The following is a 17,999-nucleotide window of genomic DNA, read 5'->3' as shown; positions in this document are numbered from 1 at the left end:
CAAGTCTTTATAGTTCCTCCATTTAATAGTATTATTTAAATTTTAGTTCAATCTTTTATTGTGTGCTCTGGCTTTACCTCCTACTTAGTTCCTGACACATCATTGTAAAAAAATAATATTGGATACCTTGCAAAGATCAAAGAACTTGAGGTGAAGCATCCCATAGAAAAGTTACTAAAATCCATTTCAGAGATACAAATTACTGTATCTCTGGTTCATCCATGCAGATACTCAAGAGATAAGCTGCCATATCTGACAGTTCCACAGGCACACACAATTATGTTTGTAATATTTTTGCATACAAAAGCATTCATACTGTTACAATAATGACTGCCAATCAATTATCTTCTCATAGTGTGATTGAAATCTTGAAGTGAACTGGAATGTAGTTAATATCACTAAGTGATTTGGTGTAAGAAGCTATGCTACATATTCAGAATTTACCGAAAGAAATATGAAGATATCTTTCCAATCGCTCAATGATCATAAAGATTCAATGAGTCAACTTATGACCAATCTATCAGCAACAAGATTGTTAACCAAATACTGTTTTAGAATAAATTTAGACATTAGTTGAATTGAAATGAACTGTAGATTTAAAAAGTACATACTTTAATAAATGCTAATAAATAAAACTAGACAAACTTTCTGGGTGGTCATCTCAGATATACAGTATTTTCTTACCTGATTCTTTTTTCCAAAAACTTTTATTTTTAATTTTCAAAACAAAATAAAAATAATCCTCCTTTACATACTGTAGAAAGTGTATCAGTTGGTTACAAAAGGTTTTTGTGCATCTCTTCTACCGTCATCAAGTATAATTCATATTAACTCTAGTATCTTAACTCAAATGTTTATACATATTACCATCATCATACCTCCACTTTTATTTGACTATAATTGTTTAAACGTGCTTCATCATAAAATATAGCAAAATTTAGTACATAACCACATACTGGCATTTCATTTACTTATTTATAAAATCCTCCATTAACATTAAATCCTTATATCCTATTCTAGCTAAACATCCATAATATTTAATAAAGTTTTCTAATCCTCCTTTCCAAATCACTGTTTACAATTTACATCCAGTTTTTTTATATTATACACATACATACGTACATACATACATACATACATCATATAGATAGATAGATGATAGATAGATAGATAGATAGATAGATAGATAGATAGATAGATAGATAGATAGATAGATGATAGATAGATAGATAGATGATAGATAGATAGATAGATTATTATCATTATCCTTTATTTGGCTATATCCTATACCATAACATTTTCTCCCTAATGATCAAAACTTAACTGTCTAATTTAGTTCTTTTTTTAAATTTTTATTATTATTGACCTTTATATATAATTCAAAAGGATTTCTAGCCTTCCCTTCACGGGTATCATTCAATATTCATATCCAATTATTGCTTATCATAACACTACACATTGTATACAGTATTATCATCATCAATTTTTTATTTAACTATACCTATTATCACTAAATTTCACTAAGTTTAGCTAGTAATTTTAAATTATACTCTTCCATCTATCAACCTGTATCTTTCCAATAACAAAACAATCTTATGTCCTCTGCCATTTGTGGTATCAATCTTCTGAGCTGCTTCTTAATCAGCTTTGTATGGACTACTACTAGCAACTCCTTGCTTGTAAAATCTCTCATCTAATCCTGATGCCCTCTTTCTGTTTCTTCATTCTGCTTGTCTTTAATTGTCAGCAGTGTTATCCATATTTTTGCTGATAAAGTTTCATAGTCCATAAATGCTTTACTTTTTTCTTCTTCTATATCTTGCCCTTTGAAATAGATTTCCTCTCCATTTATTTCCTCTTTCAATATTCCATTCTTTGCATTTTCAAAAAAACAAAACAAAACCAATTGTCTTGGATATCAGCAAGTTTAATCGTTTTACATTCCTTTTCCATTTCAATTCTTCGGATTTTAATCCCCTCATTTTGCATTTGGTGAACATCATCAAATTTTTCATCAAATTTTTCTGTTAACTGTTCCAAATATTCCAGTTTTTGTTCAATTCTCTCATATGTATTTGTTTTAGTAATTCTGAAAATATTGTCTGCAAGCTTACAATCTCTGTATTTTCTTGACATTCTGCCATCTTAAACAAAAGTGCTCTCACTTGGAAGATTTTTTAAAGTTAAAACATGGATTCACAAAAGCCGTTTCCCCCCCTCTTCTCTGGTTGAAAACACGCTTCAAAGGGACATTTGGCTTACCCCTATCACTCTGTAACTCTGTAACTGAGCCGTCGAAACAAAGTGTGAAGAAAGGGAAAAGTTCCGCTTGAATACACAAAGCTCCAATCAACAAAACCTCCCAGCACGTAGTGCTTTTAAGATATTTCTTTTTTATATCTATTTTGTATTTCAAATTAGAAAAAGGTCCAATCTTTAAATGAATTAAAAAAAATACTCATAACGATGAAAGAGGAAAGCTTTGGTCTATAAATCACAGGGAAAAAAAAGGTGGAAAAAGAAGACTTGATCCGTCCATTTTAAAAAGCTTGTAAAGATTCCATCCATGAAGATAGCATATAAAAAAAATGGGATAGCCACTGTCCAGAACCATTACAGGTTTAATTTCGCCGGTTGATTCTTCTTCAATTTAAATCAATTTTTAAGTTTTTATAGGATTCCTATAAAACAATAAGGATTCCTCACCTGCTGGAAACACTTTCACTTTCCATTCCTTCCATTTTGGGGCCGCCCCGACTTCATCAGCCTTGGCTGGATTTTTTATCACCGGCTTGAAGAAATTTCTCTTGCTTCTTTCAGGGATTTTGCGATATCCCCGAGATCAGCAAGACGTATTCTTCCTGTTCACTGTCTCTTCGGGACAGTTTGGATCCGTTTGGACACCCCCCCCCCCCGTGGCAAAAGTGTCGACTGCGATCTCAGAGCATTGAGATCACACATCGTGTTGTTCTGACTTCGGCCGCGCCCCCTGCTAGGCCCAAAATGGGGCATGCACATTGCATTATGGGTGTGGGCATGGGCACGCACGCTTTCGGCACGCAACGACAAAAAGGTTAGCCATTACTGCCCAAGCCCTTCTTCCACAGTCTCAACTGTTGGTCTCTCAAAATTGAGGAAGGAATCTCTTAATAAGATGCGATCATCATTTTTCCTATAGGGCAAATTTTTTCCTATCTGTCTTTTGGTAGAGAAAGATTTTCCATCTTTCATTTCTGTTGCAAGGCATCTAATGTAAGATTACTTCTCTTACAGAATTATGTACTAGTTATAATGTGTACCGGTACTTATCATATATAATAATAATTAAGGGACCAGTTCAGCATTAAAATGATGAGGAAAGGAGAAAGGAAAATGTTCTACCAGAAAGAAGGTCCTGTATTCATAAACACATAATATATGTAAAACAAAATAAAACTTGTTACAAACCAGTAGCTAAGATAAACCCCTAACATCATATTTTAATCCTCCCAATTCACCACACTTCCCTAGATTCTGATTCATTAGTCCTTATTCTAGGCAGGACTGGAGTGGCAGGTTCTTCTCTTGTAGAAGCCGGCGAGAGGAGATTCCTTTCTCCTGTGATGGAAGAGAAAGAACCCAGGCTAAATAGAGAGGATCCTTCACCTTTTAAAAGCACATGTCAAAAAGAGGAAAATGTTGGGTTACTTAAAAAAAAAAGCTTCCTGGGCTTTGCTGGACCTCTGCCCACTCTTTAAATTGACTCGCCTTCACTTCAGACATCATTTATTCCAGGAGCACATTGGAAGTCATAAATATATTTATTGCCTATAAGGCGACTTTATTGTGGAACCAACATTGGAATACCTCCAGCAGGATCCTGACTGCCAACAATGTATTTTTGATAGAAGGTTAAAGATGCAAACATGGAATTAGTGGTCCATCTGTGGTCTGTGGATTGTCTATTACTGCTTTAAGATGGTAGTCCTGATCTTCCAATTTTATTAAGACCCAACTATAAAGAGAGAGGGCTAAAGGCTGAATAATTACTTTTAAATCAGTGGAGTTCCAAAATTTTCTGCGGTTCAATGCTACTCACTTGTAACTAGTTTAGTTCTACCTAACTGAAGTGAAGTGTTAATACCACTTTATAATGCCTTGGTAAGGCCACACTTGGAATACTGCATTCAGTTCTGGTCGCCACGATGTAAAAAAGATGTGGAGAGTCTAGAAAGAGTGCAGAGAAGAGCAACAAAGATGATTAGGGGACTGGAGACTAAAACATATGAAGAATGGTTGCAGGAACTGGGTATGTTTAGCTTAAGAGAAAGAAGGACTAGGGGAGACATGATAGCAGTGTTCCAATATCTCAGGGGTTGCCACAAAGAAGAGGGAGTCAAACTTTTCTCCAAGGCACCCGAGGGCAGAACAAGAAGCAATGGGTGGAAACTAATCAAGGAGAGAAGCAACTTAGAACTGAGGAGAAATTTCCTGACAGTTAGAACAATTAATCAGTGGAACAGCTTGCCTCCAGAAGTTGTGAATGCCCCAACACTGGAAGTCTTTAAGAAGATGTTGGATAGCTATTTGTCTGAAATGGTATAGGGTTTCCTGCCTAGGCAGGGGGTTGGACTAGAAGACCTCCAAGGTCCCTTCCAACTCTACTATTGTATTATTATTGTATTATTATTATTGTAACTATGGAGTTGCTCAAAAAGTTTCTAAATGAATTCAGTCATAAAGAACTATGCCGTGTTATTCTTTCAGCCATATATAATATTCAAGAAATAAATAAAAGCTATATCCCCATGGATTTCAATCTTTTCTAGGGAAAAAAAAGATTAGGCTTACATGGAAATTATAGATCTCCATTTCACCCCCTCTGATTGCGTAGGAACAGTCCCCTGAGGAAGGGTAAGTGGGGGAAACCATCAAGAGACATTCTAGCTTCTGGAACATCCAAGTAGAAGATATGTGTTCTAAATACATCATCTCTGACAGCCATTTCTCTGAATGCTAGAAAAAGGAAGATTAGAACATAGCAAAATAAAACTGTCATCATCTTTCATAATCTTTTTCTCAACAAATCAAAGGCTATTTACCAATTTTCAGAGGAAAAGAACCCAGTCTTCCTTTAAGGAATAAAATAAATCGTTTGATAATAGCCTAGCCCTAGGCCCTAGGGCATCAATCTTCAATTACTAAATGAAGTGGAAAACATAATAATCCTTTGCCACCCCTTATTCCTCAACATCTGGTTTCTAGTAAAATTCCAAGTCTCAGTATTTGGCTGTAGGACTAGAAGACTAAGGAGCCATTTTTAAACCTTGTACTTCAACGCTGGGATGAAATAGCAAGATGCTTCTTTTTTTCTTAAATTAATATTTGAGTTGGGGGAAAAACTATACATTAAGCTGATCTTTTATAGCAGGGTTGTCAAACACATCACACACTGGCCACGCCCACCCTCATTTTAGCATAGGGATAAACTCGTGATATGCCGCATAACGACAATGTGACGCGAATTTGACACCCCTGTTTTACAGGGTCTCAAACAGTATACACGATTGTCTTTTCAATTTAATCGCCACAATGACTTGAAGCAGACTAATCTTAGAGACTGTTGGTGGTGGTTCACATATCTCACCAAATTATAATGTCCTTTGCTTAGGAGTGTATTATGTAAACTGTGATAACTATGGTTCATTCCACAAACAATAGTTTAACATGTCATGGCTGCATGAGGATTCTGAATCAGCTTGGTTCTTCTAAGTTCCAGGAAAATGAAGTTTTTAGCTTTCAGTCATGACTTATTTAACTGCTGGTCTATAAAATGCAGAGATCACTTAATAAGTCATAAAGCAGCTGGTATTCTCCTACTTATTTCCATTAATATGCTGTAAGCACCTTCCAGAATATCCAATTTGACTTGACAAAATGGACACTACTGATAGTAAATATGTCAGAAAAAGGGACATTATATTTGGTAGTACCTTCAAGATTATGCAATTTAATTAGACTTTGTTTATATTATGGGCACAGACTAACACAGCTCTTCCCCCACCTCCACTAATCAATGTCACAATGTTAAGTACATGATGTACTGTGTGCTAGAAGATCTTATACTACTTTGTAAGCACTACTTATGTGTGCTTATTTTCTGGGGAGCAAGTTTTATCATCATGTACACAATGTGATCCATAGTAAGATTAATTGGGATTAGCCCTTATTCACCGGAAAACTATTTGATTTTGCTCAATGGCAATTAATTCTCTTTTAATTGCCATTGAGCAATTAAATTCACCATTAATTCTCTTTCATCCAGGAGGCCCTCTTGCTGCAACCCTCCAGATACAGGTAGTCCTCGACCTACAACAGTTCATTTAGTGACCGTTCAAAATTACAATGGCACTGAAAAAAAGTGACTTATGACCATTTTTCACAGTTACAACCTTTATAGCATCCCCTATGATCACGTGATCAAAATTCAGATGCTTGGTAACTGGTTCATTATGACCACTACTGTGTCCCAAGATCATGTGATCCCCTTTTGCAACCTTTTGACAGGTCAAAAATCAATGAGGGGACAGATTCACTTATCAACTATGTTGGTAACTTAGCGACTGTAATGATTCATTTAACGACTCTGGATAAAAGGTCGTAAATGGGGCAAAACTCACTTAACAAATGTCTCACTTAGCAACTGAAATTTTGGGCTCAACTGTGGTTGTAAGTCGAGGACTACCTGTATTGCTGACCGACAGATACTGTATTGTTCACGGCCCGGCTTCCTAGAGCTACCAGAAATTGAATTCACCCAGTATTGAGGGAACTAAAAATTACCTTGCAAGGATTGGGGGGAGTAAGGGGCGTGCATAAGCGTGCTTACCATCCTTGTCCTACAGTTCCCATTTATTTGTACTCATTTCTTATGTATACATACATATACTTATATGTTTATATGTTACATTCATGCTTATACTTGTTTTTACATACAACCTTGACAAACCAAAATAAATAAAATAAACAGAAACAAATGAAATTTCATTCAATGCGAGAAAGATAAAAGGCGGCGAGCACTCCAACCCTCCACAGACCACGCACTCTTCCTCTTCCACCGCTAACGTCGCAAAGGACGTCACAATGCGCATAAGAGTCACGCTAGGAAGCAGGACCCCGGGGAGGAGGAGGGGGAGGAGACAAAAGGTACCACTAAATACATTTAATTTGGGTCGCAAAGGGCGGCAGACCCAGTCACAACCTCGAGGAATACAGATTGCCCAGCTTGCTCTACGGCCTTATTGGCTGCCGCCTCGGAACGCCCCCGGCTTTCTGAGAATTCCCCTACGCGCGTCGTCGTTGTACCCGCCCGCCGGCGAGTCCCCGAAGGACTCCCTCTCCCCCCCCTCCCCTCCACTCCTCCCGCCAGACTTGTAGGCTCGGGACTCCGCCCCGGACTGGGTGGCGTTACCTACGCAGCAGCCATCAGCCGGGACTGGCGCTGCTTGTTTGTTTGTTTGCTCCCTGGACAGTTTGAGGAGGGGAGGTTGTCACCACCCCTAGCTCCTCTTCCTCCCCGCCGCCGCAAGCAGCAGCGCGCCTCATATAGCGTTTCCTCAGCCAGCAGCCGCTGATTAAGGCGCAGGCGATTGGAGGAAGAGCGGAGGAAGCCGGGGAAAGGAGGGTGGCGACCGAGCAGTAGGGGAAAAAAAAAAGCCGGCGCGGAGAGTGAGGTGAACCATAGTCCCGGAAGGGCAGGCAACTCCTCCGGTGGCTCGTCTGGGAGCTGCTCCGAGCCTCCTCTTTGCCTTGCCCGCATCCACCCGTGGACACCTTGCTGGGTTCGGGCGCTCTCCCGTTCCCAGCCGTGGTCCCCCCCTCTCCACCACCACCACGCGCGCCTCCACCCGGGCGTGCGACTAGTTGGTGGCGGGGAGGCGAGGAGATGTACCCGCCGGGCACCACCTGGAATATCTCCTTCGCCGGTTGCGGATTCCTCGGGATCTACCACATCGGGGTGGCCAGTTGCCTTCAAGAGCATGCCCCCTTCTTGGTGGCGAATGCCAAAAAGATTTATGGCGCTTCGGCCGGAGCCCTGACGGCTACAGCCCTTGTTTCGGGTGCCTGCCTAGGTAAGGGATCGCGGGGGGGGGGGGTCATCTTTCCTACTCGGGTGGTGGTGGTGGTGATGGTGGGAAATAGTGAAATCCCTTGTTATTTGAGGGGCAGCTTCCTTCTCTGCCCTTTCCTGTTCCTGGCCGCTGTCAAGACCACAATCCCGCAGCCACCGTCCCTTCCTCCCTATCTCGCGTGTTGGATCGGGAGGGAATCGATTTAGGAAAGATTCTGGTGCACCTTTAGTGCTGAAGTATGAAGGGCTTGTTGTGATCCACCAAGTGGGTGCTTTTTTTCAAAACCAGATCAACTCAGGAGGTGGGGGGGGGGAGGTTTTGCGGAAGGGTGACTTGTTTTAATACTTTGCTCTCACTAGCAAAGTCGTTTACACTTGTTCGCCTACCTTATTATTAAAAGACAAGTTTGGCTGGGTTGGCGCTGTCCCATGTTACACACCACATAACATATTTGTTCTCCCACTAATAAATCAGAAGTAAGCAAATTATATTTATACATTATAATTATTAAGAATTGATTGATGAGTCCTTAACTATTGAGTCAGACCATTGCAATGCCCAGTGCAGTGCTGTATGTTAAAAAGGTATTTGCTGTGCTTTGGTATATGCTATGATTCCTGCCCTTACATGAATCATTATATTATTTGAGGGAGAGAATGGAATGTATACATACATGCACAGGGTATAATTCCTCAGATCTGGTTATGGGACATGTAGTTATTTTATCTCAAAGGGAGATAGGTGGGTAAGAATAAATGCTCTTCTAAATGTCCAAAGTGATTTACTTACACTAATGATAGATTCTTGTTAAATGTAGACTTTTCGTGTTCATTGTATTCAGGCTCTAAGGAAACAAATCTATGCAACAAGTTATTACATGATATTTTCTCCCACAGCACATGCTTCTTTGGTCTTTGTTAGGGTCAGGAATACAAAAAGATTTCATAATTGTTGTTTTAAATCATTTGAGGGTTGCTTCCAAGCTTTCCCCAGCAGGCAGCAAGAACTATCATTTATAGATATTTTCTTTCAGGGGTAGTTTCTTTCTTTCACTTTGCAATTTTTCATTGTAATTTCACTAAACATAAACTAAAGGAGAGCTTTGCTTTGCAGTGGTTACATTAGTAGGAGCTAGAAATAGATGGTGGGAATTATGTGTTTGTGTATATAGAGTATATAGAAGCTATCCTAAAGTGTTCCTAAAGTTTTACTGTTTGCTGTTCAATTCCTTTCTTCACCCTTGATGTTTTCTGCCATGTTTGCCTAGAGAGCCTTGAACCGTAATCCTGTATATCCTGACATATACAGTACAAATTTTAGTGGATAATTTTAAAAACTTAGATATCTGCTTACTGGAGTTATTCCATTATTCAGGACTGTAGCTCAGTAGGCCCAAGAACAGTATGGGTATCAATGTGCAAAATGCAAATTGTATAAAGGAGTTGTATAGCGAGTTTTCTCCATATTCTTTTTTTTTATGTGCTTGGCACCATGGTATGGCAGAGAGAGGAGAATTTAGGCCTGTTCATCTCCACTTTTTTTCTTAGAAACATTATATAACATAACATAAATGAGTCCCCAGTTATCTTCTCTGCCTCCAGGGAAGGGATCACAAGCATTTGCAGACAAAAAGGAAGATATAAAAAAAGGCTTCAACCTTCTTCACATCAGAGAAATATAAATCAAGTAAATTAACTCTCTAATAAATTTGGGTGGATATTAATTGACTAACCATGGGTTGCTTTGATTCACACAACGACCAAAGAAGTTGAAGTAGTTAGTTAATGTCTGGATGAGACTGGTGAATGGCTATATCAGTCCCATCCACGTTTCTTTTGAAAGAACTGGGTAGAGTACTTATTTACTTATAATTAATATTTTTATTGCTCAAAAACCTATCTTTATATGTTTCGCTTTCCTTTGAGAGAAAGATGAGGTAGATCTAACAAACATTAAGTCAAGAATTCGGCCTTTCTTTTTTATGAAAAGAACAGATTTATTTTGGAGGTTAAATTTAATAAACCTAAACCTAAACCTACTATCAAGTAGCTAGTATCTGTAGCTTGGCTTTTGAGAAGCTTCTTGGTTACATTTCTGTATTGTCACCTTCTAAAACTGCTTGTGAACTTTTCCCTCTTTCTCCCATGACCGCTGCTATGTTTTGGAATTACAGGGTGTTCTATTTTTTTTTCTTGGATGTAGTTAGCTTCCAACCTGCTGACCAGTTGCCATAGAATGCTCTGGAAGGTTTGATGCTAATGTGTGATCCTTCTAGTGTAAGGGGAGGGTTACAAATATAGAACAAAGTATTCTAACTTTCCCTCCATTCCATATTCCTCAATTTGAGAATTATTAAAGGACATGAAAAAAAAACCCTTTCTTATCATAAGGGAGAGGTCCAAGTAGGAAATTGGTTGCTTGTATACTTTTATGGGGCCTACTGCAATCCACGGAAAATTTATTCTGAAGTCTTCTGTTGTTTCTCTGTGTTCTAATTTCATTTGTTATAAAGGAGCTGCAGAAAGGAATCTTGACAAGCACAAAAGCAACTTGAATTCATGATTCCTGAAAAATGCAGAGAAGGGCATTATTCATAATGACATAAATAATGCCGTATGACCAGGGCCGGATTTAGATGAAAAGAGGCCCTAGGCTATTCCACTTATGGCGCCCTTTCACCTCCCATTTTTAAGTTTGTAAATTACATGAGAGATAATAAAATGCATCATTACTGTGATATATATCAATATATTAAATGAAACATGTTGTAATTGGTACTAACCTTTATAAAAAATGTGGCACGGATAATAAATAAAAATAAAAGGCCCCTCTTGATCTTGAGGCCCTAGGCTGAAGCCTAGTTAGCCTATAGGAAAATCCGGCCTTGCGTATGACACATTAAATGTATTGTGGCATATGCTCTTTGAGCATAGTGGCTACTGGGTTAATTATTATTGATTTCATACTGTTTTTCCTACCAGAAAGAGTTTAGAAAAGTTCACAAAATCTGGAATACATATAGAGAGGAAAGCCCAATAAGAATATTGCTTCCTGGAAATACTCATAATCCATAATATCTTGGTGACATTGTGGCTCAGGAATTAAATTCTTCAGCAAATGCTGCGAGAAAAACTATGTTTTGGACTTTCCCCTGAAGCTTTATAGTATAGGGACCAGTATAGCATAGGAGAGTGTCATTAAATTGGGAAATCACCAAGAAAGTCCTCTTCTATGGGCGAAGCCCATAGATAACAATTGAGCAAGGCCTGTCCTTATGATTTAATCCATGGTATTAGAATTGATCTTTTAAGAATTTAGCAGTAAAGCAATCCTGAATTCTTCTCTCCCCCCCCTCCATACCTCATAGGCGGTATGTGCCTATGAGTAGAATCAATGTAACATGGTTTCCCTTAGCAGCCCCATTTACTGTACTTATTTAGCAGATTGCATCATTTTGTAGGTTCTGAATTACTTTCTAAGGCAGGACTAGTGAAGAAAGTTGCAATAATCCAGTTAATAAGATTATGAGGGCAGGAGTCATGGTGGTTAACTAGCTTGGCCTGGGTAAAAACAGTTATATAACACTCTGTATTGCCTCGGGCAAGCCATGCTGATTTTAATATTTAATATATTATATAATAATATTAACTGCATCTACATTTCTGGAGAAAGATTTTTCAGCCTGAAATGCCAGGCATGACCTACTTTATTCCCCAGAAATAAACATGTTTCACGGTGATAGGCAAGTGATTCCATTGATCTTTATGATACTTATGTAATCATCTCAATCATTATTCTACTTTGTTATTGCTCAATTTACAAAGAAGATAGGTGAGCTCCAGTTGCCTTTGATGGGAATGGAGGGTCTCAGGTATGATATGGGAGTTTCTCTGAACTGAGAAGAGTTTACCTGTTTCCTATCTCCTCCACCTGTCAGCACTGAGTGCAAGTGCTGAGCAAGCAGAGGGTGGAAATTTGTCAAAGCAGCCTAAGCTGTCCAATATCTAGGAAAGGTCAGGTCTAGGGAGTTTTCTTCTCCAGAATTGCTTATTCATCTTGATTGAATTATTGAAGCTTGCAAAAAAGGAGAGGGAATTAGTCTTTGCAAATAAGAATAGCTTACATCAGGGATGTCCAACCTTGGCAACTTTAAAACCTGTGGACATCAACTCCCAGAATTCCCCAGCTATCCAATTCTGGGAGTTGAAATCCACAAGTCGCCAAGGTTGGATCTCCCTGGTTTACATGATGTACCATTAATGCAGAACTGGAAACATTCTTAAATGACTCCCCTGTGGTTGATATATTCACTCTCTCCAAGCCTTGTTCTGTATGTTTAAATTTTTAATATGTTAATGTTTATTTTTAATGATTGTTTTTTAATATTGTTTTATTCAATTGTATGTCACCCCGAGTTGCCTTTTGTGAGATGGGCAGTTGAATAAATTTGATAGATAAATAAATAAATGCAGCAATCTCATATGCTGCCTAATTGCTGTAGTACTGCTTAAAATAGTAGGGAACATGTATGTACATCCCATAGCCCATATGGACTACAACTTCTGTAATTCCTAGAGTGTTTAGGTTCTTGGGGGTGATTAGAGATGTAGTTTGTAATGTTATCTAAAAGCTTGGATTGGGACATTAAATACAATATTCACAAAGGTGTTTTTAAAAGCATGTGGCATTTGAACTGAACGCGGTGAGATTTGAAGTTGTTATTGTTGTTGTTTTCCTAGTATTGTCCAACGAAGATGTAGTGTCTGCTTGTTTTTGTATTGCACATTTCTGGTTTACAGGGAAGCTGTCAATACATGATGTAGCAATGATAGTGCCAGTCATTTTGATGAAGAGTCTGACAGTCCTAGGATCACCCAGCTAGTTTCTGTGCCTGGAAGGAATTAAAATCTGTGTCTCCTCACTCCTAGTCCAACAATTTACACTGCACTGTCTTTAATGAGTGCTGAAGCATGTATATGTAAATATGAATAGGGAGAGGTGTTAGCAAGAGTTAAGCTAAGCAACTAACAAGGCACCTGAAGAATGAGATCCCTAATGAAGTAGCTTCATTTTATTTTTTTAAGTTGCACATGTGGGATGCAAATATAATTTTCCTATGAACAACAGAAATAACTAGTTATTGGATATTTACTTGAATGTTTTTGAGATGCAGCGATAAAAGGAAATATTAATGGTTGCCAGTGGAAGGAAATTCATAATTAAGATGAAGCACAGATGGTAAAACTATCTGTTATTTTCTTTGTATTTCCATAGGCAATTTCCATTGCTTAAGTCTATCTCTTGAATATAGTTTCTCTCCCCTCCCCAACAGAATATGTTATTTATGAATATGAGGAATTGTCCTGGATATTTAAAAATCATAAGCAGTGGATGAAATTATTGGCAGATCTAGCTGAAAAACCCTGCTAGTTGATCCTCATAATGTGCATTATATAAACAAGATGTAAAATATAGCAGAGGGCATCAGTGTGGAATTAGACTATGCTTCTGTGGTTGTAAGAGAAAGATAATATGTGTGCATTAGGACCTAGTAAAGATAGGCAAGTGTAAATCAAGGTTTTACTTGATTAAAGTAATGACTGAGTTCATAGCTACATAAATAAAAAATAGCAGTGTTCATAGCTATACAAAGCTAAGGTTTGCCCTAACTCATATCTGGCACTAAACTAAAACTAAATGACATTTATGATATGTGACTCATATCTCCATAAGGTATAGGATTGGGCTTGTTTTTGATGTATTTGGACTTTTAAAATATTTAATGGGTTCTTTGTGAGAGGTTTAAGACTCAGATTTTCTAAACTCAGGGAGAAATTGCATCACTGTCATTCAGTGGTTTGGTTGAGTAGTCTGTTGTACTCATAGAGTAACCACCCTTTTTGGAAGAAATAAATATACAATTCATAATCTTGAAAATTAATTATTGCGGTAGAGAAAAGATTATTAGACAAAATTGTTAAAACTAGCTACCATAGTGCTGGAATACAGTTCTCATCAGAAGTCAAAATCTCTTACAGAAATTAAGCAAGTTTTATCTCCTCAGAAAATATGAGTATGTCTGCAGAATTCATATCTTTCTTCCAAAAAGTGAAACAAAAAATGTAGAGCTACAAATAGTTTTAATATTTTTAAATACTGAATAATAGATACTTAAAATACCTCAAATGCTTCTTGCATATCTTTTGTCCTATTTCAACTTTTATTTGGCAGACTGAGGACATTTCCACACAGCTTTCAGTTTTATCTTCCTAAGCTCTCAAAAGTATTTTTGTTCCCTCCTATAATTCCTCTCAGCCATTTTCAATTGAGGGGTTCCCCCAAAAGATGAGTAACATTATTTACACAATTGCCCAACATGAAAAAGTATGTGGCAGGGATAAACTGCTAGATGTTTAGAAACAGAGCTATGAAAGCTTAGCCAGAGTAGACAATGATTGCAAACTTTGTAAAGTACCAGATTGTCTATTCCCAGTCTATGAACTGGGTTTACCACATTTACGTATCATAAAGTGCATGGTTTGGGCTCATGACAAGCTTATAGGATGCAGCTCCTTGAATAAGTTCAAGAGCACCTGTGCACATGTGCTGATGTGTTCCAAATTCTTGCTCCTTCTGTTTGCTGGTTGATGGGCAATTCAATTGCAAATATAACCATAGTACACTGATGAGGAATAATCCCTTTTCTAAAGGACCATATGCAGTGGTGGGTTTCAAATTTTTTTAGAACCTCTTCTGTAGGTGTGGCCTGCTTTCTGTGAGTGGCTTGACGGCCATGTGACCAGGTGGGAGTGGCCTGCCAGCCAGGTGACTGGGTGGGCATGGCCAACTTGTAAAATGTGGTGAAACTCATTTAACAACGCTCTTGCTTGGCAACCCAAATGTGGGCTCAGAAACTTTGGCATTTGAAGCATGCAAGTCTTAAAGACTTGTGGACTTCAACTCCCAGAATTCTTCCTCCAGTCATGTTGGCTCAGGAACTCTGGCACTGAAGCATGCAAGTCTTAAAGCTGTCAAGTTGCAAGACCCTTGCACCCCTAACCCTTTAGAAAAAAAAACCCCAGGGGTGTTCAAACTTGATAGCTTTAAGACTTGTGGACTTCAACTCCCAGAATTCCTCCTCTCGCTCTTCATCTTGATGATGTGCGGACGGGCGGGGGGAGGGAGCTGGAACCGGTTCTAAACAGCGCTGTAGATTTGTGATACCTCTTCTATAGAAGAGGTTAGAACTGGCAGGAACTCACCCTGATCATATGTGACTGATCAGGTCCTGTTTGACAAAAAAAAGCACTTACTGTTTACTACAATCAGACATTGTCAATACGTTATTTGAGGGAATCTTGCCAGCCTTCTTAAGATTTTTAATCCTTGGTGGTCAGCAAAAGCATTAAAGCATGTAAGGACATTCTCAGTAGTGAGAATTCATGCACATATGGCCTCTACACCCTGCAATAGAGAAGGCTGCATATTTGCTTGGTATGATAAAGTTGTTTGACATTCCACAGATATTTACTTAGGAGAGCGTAAGGAAGATTTTATTAGTGCCTTCTTCAAGACCTTTTGTTCCAGTCTTGATCCGGACTCAGTACTGGCTACTCTGAGATCAGGTCTATATCGTTAGATGATAAGGAAGCAATTTTCCTCATAAGGCTGGTATTAGCTGTGCTTTTTGCTCTGGTTACTTGAGGCTAACAATTATTATCATCCTCTCCTTAAAATGATATTTTGGTGCTTTTAGAGAACCTCCAAAAATACCAATGCAGTCCCAAATGCTTTACTTTGAAATTTAGCAAGATTCACTGACTTGGAAAGGCCTAGCAATTAAGTATGTTTAAGAACTGCAGCTGTAATCAAGATCTTTTAGGAAGGGGGAAAATTCAACTGGATTTATTTCTGAGCAGAACATTTGCTTAGCCTGAGGTGAAATTAATGAGACTTGAGACATGAATCTTTTTTTCCTACCTGACAGAAATACTGTAAAGTACACATAAGAAATCGGAAAGATTTGATAAACTCTCAGATGTAACAGGTTATGTACTTTCAATTTGTGGGCAGAAATAACAGAACCTATGGGCAAAGCTGGCATAAATGCAGTGTAATCTTGGAAATACCCAAAGCAATTTTTATAGACATCGTTCAGCATAAATTTTGAAAACAAAGAGTGGAACCACTAAAGAGCAATGTTTTGTTTGTCCCCATCCAAACTTCCTGTGTTCATGGATGTGAAGGAACAACATTGTCCTTCCTGAACTTTGCTGTCAAAATAAAGGTACCAGTATTGTATGGCTTGTTTGTTTTTTACAAACCACATGCAAAAAGCAGATCAAAATGAATTGAGAAAAAGTCGATTTCCAAGAACACCTCAAGCTTAATAGGTCTTTTCTTAATCAGTTTCAAGAATACCATATTAGTGTAATAATCCACTTGTCTACTCAAAATTAGAAGATTAAAAACTGAGTTATGACTTCACTGTTGGGCCATTCAGCTTCAGTAACCCAGCACTACTGGGTCAAAGTTAAAATATAATCCGTAGGACTTAATGTGTAAGTGTAAGCACTTTATGTAAGGGCAAAGAGGACTGAATTCCAGAGGGAGTGAAAGTTGATATATGAAACAAGCTAGCAAGTTGATTATGCCAAGAAATATGTCTGCCTGGTTTCCACCAGCAATTCTTACTCTAGTACTATAGCAATTCTTACTGCAATATTTACACTTAGATCTGTGTTTGTAGCTCATTGTTTAAATTTCTCCTGTCTTGATAGTAGGATGAGATAGAAACAGATAGCATTTTTAAGCCTAAAGCTTGTTATAATTTTAAATGTCTATCACTTCAAATATCGTACCTGTCCATGTATCACTGTGTTTTAAAAAGCTCTGGAATATAATATGCCAAGAACAAGTATTGAAAGAGGATGCTAGTTATTGGAGAATATAAAAAGAGACCTTTAGAATTAGTCTAAAAGTCCATCTGATCTAACTTGCAGCTCGCCAGCCAAGTCATTTCAGAGACCCATTTGGCACCAGACTTCTGCTGTTGGGACAGAGCCTATAATTGAATTATGCCTCTTTCTAAAGAGGATTATTTTATTAGTCTTTTTAAAAGCTTGCGACAAAAAGAAATGTAAACAGAGGGTACTAACTTTAGTTCACTGCTGCGGATTGGCTTAAAATGGGATCCTGGATTTCAGGTTGTTAAAAACGTAACCATCAAGTAGTCCTTTTGATTGTATCACTGAACTTTCTCTAAAACCTTCCAGACACACTTCTCCTCCTCCTCCTCTGTATACTGGAAGAAGCTTTGGGCTGCCTTAGATAAGTGTTATCTTTCAAGGCAGCAGCTGAGAAACTTTCTGAAAGTGCATATACATTGGCAGATGGGGAGAGCACAAATTAGCAATCAGAGACTGGGCAGGGTATTTACTGAAGCATGCATTTTCCTCTATGATAAATTATGTACATTGGTCTATAAGCATGTAATCAAATAAATGTTATCAATATATGATTCACTCATATCTTTGGCAAGATGATGTGGCATGGCCTAGCAGTAAAAGTCTCTATTCCAGAGATAGCAGCTTTTTAGTTCTTGCCATTGAGAAAGAAGTTTATTTTGGATTTAAGATCACAAAGCAATCCGGTCCTTAAGCATTTTAAAGTATGCTTTATGTATTCTGGAATACATTGTAATGCAAGGACTCTGAACTTATTTCTTAATGGCTATTACATGCCATTAAAAATGGCCATTGGGTACAAATATTCCCATTCATCTAACATTAAATTAATGTAATGAATGAAACCTAGATCATTAAAAATTCTTGGGCAATGCACAGTCATAATAGCTAGGTTTATATATTAAGCTAAGTCATGGTTTAT

General features: G+C 38.0%; 1 protein-coding gene and 1 long non-coding RNA gene across 3 annotated transcripts in view; one reads left to right on the top strand and one right to left on the bottom strand.

The window, feature by feature from the left end:
• Window positions 1-2,915: 2,915 nt before the first annotated feature.
• LOC309401326 lies at window positions 2,916-7,569 on the bottom strand. Of its 2 annotated transcripts, none has more exons than XR_014176768.1 (3): window positions 7,451-7,569; window positions 4,831-4,995; window positions 2,916-3,597 (listed from the first exon to the last, which is right to left on the bottom strand). It is a non-coding gene; the product is annotated as an uncharacterized lncRNA (long non-coding RNA). The 2 variants fall into 2 exon arrangements; XR_014176769.1 differs by lacking the exon at window positions 7,451-7,569 and adding an exon at window positions 7,328-7,375.
• Window positions 7,570-7,638: 69 nt separating this feature from the next.
• The window catches only part of PNPLA2 (patatin like domain 2, triacylglycerol lipase), a 57,265-nt gene continuing 46,904 nt past the window's right edge, over window positions 7,639-17,999 (top strand). Inside the window, exon 1 of the mRNA XM_081970261.1 lies at window positions 7,639-8,111. Coding sequence (XP_081826387.1) covers window positions 7,925-8,111 — 187 coding nt within the window. The 5' untranslated portion in view covers window positions 7,639-7,924. The remainder of the gene's footprint in view (window positions 8,112-17,999) is intronic.

This window comes from Natrix helvetica, assembly GCF_964273705.1.
Source record: "Natrix helvetica genome assembly, chromosome: 1".
In the NCBI taxonomy this organism is placed as follows: domain Eukaryota; kingdom Metazoa; phylum Chordata; class Lepidosauria; order Squamata; family Natricidae; genus Natrix; species Natrix helvetica.
The sequence above is the reverse complement of the archived record's forward strand: the minus strand, read 5'-3'. Positions and strand labels throughout refer to the sequence as shown.